This window comes from Neltuma alba, unplaced genomic scaffold (assembly GCF_004799145.2).
Source record: "Neltuma alba isolate B1F8T4 unplaced genomic scaffold, ASM479914v2 tig00011972_pilon, whole genome shotgun sequence".
In the NCBI taxonomy this organism is placed as follows: Eukaryota; Viridiplantae; Streptophyta; class Magnoliopsida; order Fabales; family Fabaceae; genus Neltuma; species Neltuma alba.
The window spans coordinates 186079-191056 of record NW_021636547.1 but is presented as its reverse complement, the minus strand read 5'-3'; the positions used below and the strand labels follow the sequence as shown (position 1 = coordinate 191056).

The 4978-nt window shown below is 38.5% G+C and overlaps 1 protein-coding gene across 2 annotated transcripts; it reads right to left on the bottom strand.

Moving 5' to 3' along the window:
* Positions 1-834: 834 nt before the first annotated feature.
* Positions 835-4689, bottom strand: LOC114720315 (uncharacterized). Of its 2 annotated transcripts, none has more exons than XM_028905958.1 (4): positions 4453-4689; positions 2243-3305; positions 1199-2167; positions 835-1106 (listed from the first exon to the last, which is right to left on the bottom strand). In XM_028905958.1, the coding sequence occupies exons 2-4, from the start codon at positions 3272-3274 to the stop codon at positions 1077-1079; spliced, it is 2031 nt and encodes a 676-aa protein (XP_028761791.1). In that variant the 5' UTR covers positions 3275-3305; positions 4453-4689; the 3' UTR covers positions 835-1076. The 2 variants fall into 2 exon arrangements, with proteins under 2 accessions (XP_028761791.1, XP_028761792.1); XM_028905959.1 differs by having other exon boundaries at positions 1199-2164; positions 4453-4688.
* Positions 4690-4978: the final 289 nt, after the last annotated feature.

The window sequence follows — 4978 nt, the reverse complement described above, 5'->3', positions numbered from 1 at the left end:
TTTTTTTTCCAGATTTTGGCCAAAACATATCCATTGATTGTCACAGACCAGGTCAACGCCTTTGCCACCACTATTATATTATTATTATTATTATTAGTATTATTATTATTATTATTATTATTTTGCCTGAGTCAATGTCTTTAGATGGTTGGTCGTTGCAGATTCGCATCAGCAGGTGCGAAATGTCAGTCGCATCTGACGCACAGACATAATGGGATTGATATTTGCGTTTCTACATTTTTTTTTTTAAGAGCGTAATAAAATCGCAGATTTTTAGAGGACATATTAAAAACATTTCAAACAGAAAAATCAATTGAAAGCTAAAACTGAATGTAGTTTCATTTTTAATTAATAATAAAAAAATACGAATTAATAATACAATTACAATTTAAAATACATAATAGATTCTGTATTTATATTTCTAAATTGAAGTAAGGGGCTTTCTTCATTTGCAAAGCATTTTCTCTTGGGCCGAAGGGGATGTGAGAAATTCTTACGCAAGCTTTCTTCATCAAGAATTTTCACATGGCCCCCGTTTGGCCCAAAGAAATTGTTATTTTTTTCTTGTCTGCTTTTTGGTAAACAATTTGTTGTTGTTATATTTATCGTGCTTTTTCATTCTAACTTATGTGCTTAGGCCCAAATGAATCTTTTTCGTCCTAAAGGTGAGGGCAACTAAAGTGGGCCTGTGCAGACTTCGGAATAAACCACATTATTTCCCACCTATCAATTCTGGCCACTTGACAAGCATTAAAGACTGAAACTCAAGAAAAGCTTGCAATTTCTTTCCTTGATTATATTCTTTAAATTTGAAATGGGTAAAACACCTTCAGCTTGATAAATTAGAAAGAAAATATTACTTGAAACATCTTATTACATTAACAGTATGAAATAAGGTTGTGATTTACAGTTTCACTTATATACATCACCTCTGTATACTATGTAGCAGCAAAAGGAAGACCCGTGGTGTAGAACAAAAAGATCAAAAGAATTACATAAAAACCTTTAAACAGTCAAAGAAATTGCCCATTTCAGCAAGCAAATAAAATAATCTGCGGCCTTCTCTTCATACAAGCTCAAGCTTCAGGAACGGGAGCCAGCAATTCCTGGAAAAAGTAAATGAAGATAAGCATGAATTTCCCTCAACAGTAGTTAGTAGTTACAACTAAAGTGATACCCAAGTAATTGAATTAATTACCTCAGAAAATCGCAAGTGCCCATCATGATGTAGATCAGATGATTTCACAATTGTTTCCCACTTGGGACTTTGTCCTCGTCCATGAATGTGAGCAACAGGAGAAGACCGCAATGATATGTTCCTCGAGGAAATGATAGGTAAGGTACGGTTAAGCCAAGACTCGGAAGGAGCTTTGGGTAAGGGAAGGGCAAGAGGAAGCTGAGAATTCTGTATATCTGAGTTTCTTTGATTGCTTAGTTTCATCAGTCTTTGGCTTTTTAAGTCAGTCTCACAATCGCCAACCACTTTTGGGCTAGCCAATGTACGAAAATCTTGACTCAGACCTTGGTCAACAGGTTTGGTAGCTTCTCGTCTCTCTGACTCTGCTTCCACATCACCAGCCAATTTATATTTTCTACTTGATATAAAGGAAGTCTGAATTCGGCCATGGAAACTTTCTTGATCTCTTGCCGAGTCTATCTTCTCACATTCCCCCACCTTTGGACTTGAATTCTGAGATAAGTCTCTTCCTTGGTTGCCTAACTTATTGGAAAGTTTTGTCTTTTCCACGTGCATCTCATTAATAGATTTATCAGAACATGGGAGGAGAAATGAATCAAGAGACTCTAAACCTTTAGCTGGTGATGTAGCCTTCTCATCCGCAACAGTCAATAGCTTACTATCTTTTCTGGAAATCTCAAAATCGTCCCTTTGGTGATTGGTCTGAACCTTCATTTCAGAAGCATTTAAACCTGAATAAGGTTTGACCTTTTGTACAGAGTCCACATACAGGGTTTTCTCAACAACTGGGCTTGTGCAGCCAGTATCACATTGGGTGCCCTCAGAGAGTGGTAATGCGCTGCAGCCCCTTCGATGTTGATCAATGCCATATTTAGATTTCCGAGGAATGCCTGTTGAATATTTCTCTTCTGTAAAGCCAATCTTGGAATCTGATGACTTTTTCTCACAGTAAGCAGTTCTTGCATTCTGCTGGACAAGAAAAGTGGATCACCTGATATGAAATGAGAAAAAATGAAAGAAGAGTAAGTAGAGACAAATTAATACCATTTTTCCAGTTTCACTATAAGGAGCGCTTAATCTAGCATGCATCCCTGGAACTGGTGAATTTAGCATCCTATCCTGCATTCTCAAACCAGGTATTGGATTCAACAGGCAGAACCGAGGAAATAGGCCACAAATTTTGCCTGTGTTGTCCCCAAATTCACTGTAAAGGTCATCTTCATCTTCGCTTTCTTCCCTACATAATTCTTGGGCATAAGGTGGCAAATTATTTGGCCTCTGCTGACTCACTGGATGGCGTCTTTCTCTGGCCATTACCTTCCTTACCTGTCTTGGTTGTTCTCGTGCAACAGGTAGCTTCTTGGAGGCGTACTGAGGAGTTTCAGAAGCCACTGCCTGTGCTGCAGGTAAGAACCGATCAATCATGAAGGCACGGGCAAATTGATCCTGTGAGATACTCCGAGATAGATGAGCCTCTTGCTCGTCCAATCCACTCAAGCCACTAATACTACAATTCATGAAGAATGATTCAGTTCTAGACAGCGTATCAAGTGCGTCTTGATAGGCCTCATCTCCATCATCGGAAACAGAATCAGCCTTTTCTTGGATTGGCTTTTTGGGGCTCTCACATTTTTTCACATCAGATGTAACACTTTGAGAAGTGGATACGTCCTTGTTAATAGAATTAACACTTGAAGAATTGGACACGGAGCTTCCTTTTCTAGGTTGAGTTACTGATGTGCGTCTTGAAGCTTTATCAGAATCTTTCTGTTTGACTTTCAAAACCCTCCCAGGTGGAAGATTGGGAGTGATAGGAATAGAAGATGGTCCACCAACCTGTGTCTGTAATTTTTTTTCATCCTTGGGTCTTCCAGGAGTTTGCTCCCATACAAAAGGAACTGTTCCAGGATTCCTAATCGGACCTGATTTCAACTCTGACCTGTAAGTAGGAAGAGGAGGTAGTCTGGCTGATGAATTTTCAGTTTTCCTTTTATTGTCCTTTTCAGAGGCAACTGTAGACGAGAATCGCCTCACAGATAAAAGTGGCTGATTAAAATCTAACTGCTTTTCTTCCATTAGATATTTTGCAGTATCATGTAATTTGTTTCTGTAGAACACCAAAATAAAAACCAAGTTGAAACAACACTAATTGCGCGTTTTTTACTAAGATCTATAGAATATAAGGAAAAACAAATGTACATAATTGCACTTGTCAGTTCTACATATTCCACAGGGAAGTGTGTGGAATAGAGAACTAGTTGAAGGAAGATGACCCCAAGGCAATCGACACTTGACTAGCGATGATGCAATGGCGATTGACTCACAACTAGAGGTTGGGGATATAAGATTTTCTTCCCAGCAATGGTGATTGACCCTTGACTGATTAGTGAAGCCTAGAAAGTGGACAGTACTACTGAACAGGAGACATTTGAATTAGTTTTTCCCAAGATGAAAACTTTTTGTTGTGTGTTGGAGTTTGCTTAAAGACCTCTCCGAATAGCTTTGTGATTGGGCCGCCCTAAACTGCTGATAGTTTTATCTGAAAACAGAATCTTTAGTCTGTACACCCATCTAACACGTTCGCAATATGTGAATTTCGAAATTGTTAAAAACTTAATACACCAGGACCAAACAAACCATTTCGATAATCACCCTGAATTATTAACAAATACTAAATTAATTGGACAAATGTTTTTGCATACTGCTTGAGAAAAAGAAAAGCAAGGAAAGAAAGAAAGAAATTCTATAAATTCTAGTTAAAAGCATATTGAGCTGCAAATATGTCATCAATCATCAAGGGCAGGCTAATAAAAGAAAGCTAATCTAGAGCAGGGGAAAGGATGAAGACGTGAAGTAAATAAGATGTCCCCGGAAGAAGCTCAACTATTTCAGTATTTTAATTTCCTACGCAGTTTTTAACTGACTAAACAATAATCAAATAAACCAGCCTACGTGCAAACAGAACAGACACTCGTCAGAGCAATGCAAACTTCAGATTCATCAGTAACTGCTAAAACGAGCATCAGTCAAACGTCTAGCAGGAAAATGAGCAAGAAAACTCCGAAGAATCGCGAATGCATTGAAATCAAGAAACTTCAATTTCCCCTCGGGATAAAGATTTATTCTTTTTCTTGACATCTTGCCAGCAAACAAGAAAATCCACCGCAGCGCTCACCGCTATTGACTAAACCCAGTAAACACCGACATCGAAAGAGAGAGAGTGAGAAAGAGGAGAGATGGGTTCGGAGCAAAACCTGAGAAAAAGGACCCCACAGAGAAACCAAACCGCGTTCTTCCTTGGAATACAGTCGGTGAGTACAAGCTGCAAACGCCTCCCAGGAAATTTCTTATATTGCCAAAGAATATCACTCGAAGAGGACACGAAAGAAAGAAGGGTATAAAAGAATTATGGCTTGCAAGAAGCGAGAGAAAGAAAGTGAAGAAAGGGGCTGAGAAAGAATAAACCGGATTGTACGTTTGTGTTTATTACTCCATTGCAGTTGCGACCTTGCCCGCTGATGCTGCAAAGGCAGCTTGATTTTAATCATCTATTTCTTTCTTTAATGCTTTCAAACATGAAATCGTTTTTTAAATTTCTGTATGAGAAATTGAACGTTGGTGCGTTTAATTAATTTAATCAAACAATTAAACTAATAATTAATGTTACTTCTGAAGATTTTGGTGCATTTATTTTAGGACCACTTGCTGTGGGATCATGTGAAAGCCATGGCCCCTGGGGGTGGCGGGTAGAGATTAGAGACGCCTACACATAAAAAGGGA

Excerpts from the sequence above, each read along its gene's own strand:
- LOC114720315 (XM_028905958.1), bottom strand. The coding sequence starts at position 3,274 with ATGGAAGAAAAGCAGTTAGATTTTAATCAGCCACTTTTATCTGTGAGG. Across the intron at positions 2,168-2,242 it reads ATAGTGAAACTGGAAAAATG|CAGAATGCAAGAACTGCTTA; the intron begins GTATTAATTTGT and ends TTTCTTGTCCAG. Across the intron at positions 1,107-1,198 it reads GGCACTTGCGATTTTCTGAG|GAATTGCTGGCTCCCGTTCC; the intron begins GTAATTAATTCA and ends TACTTTTTCCAG.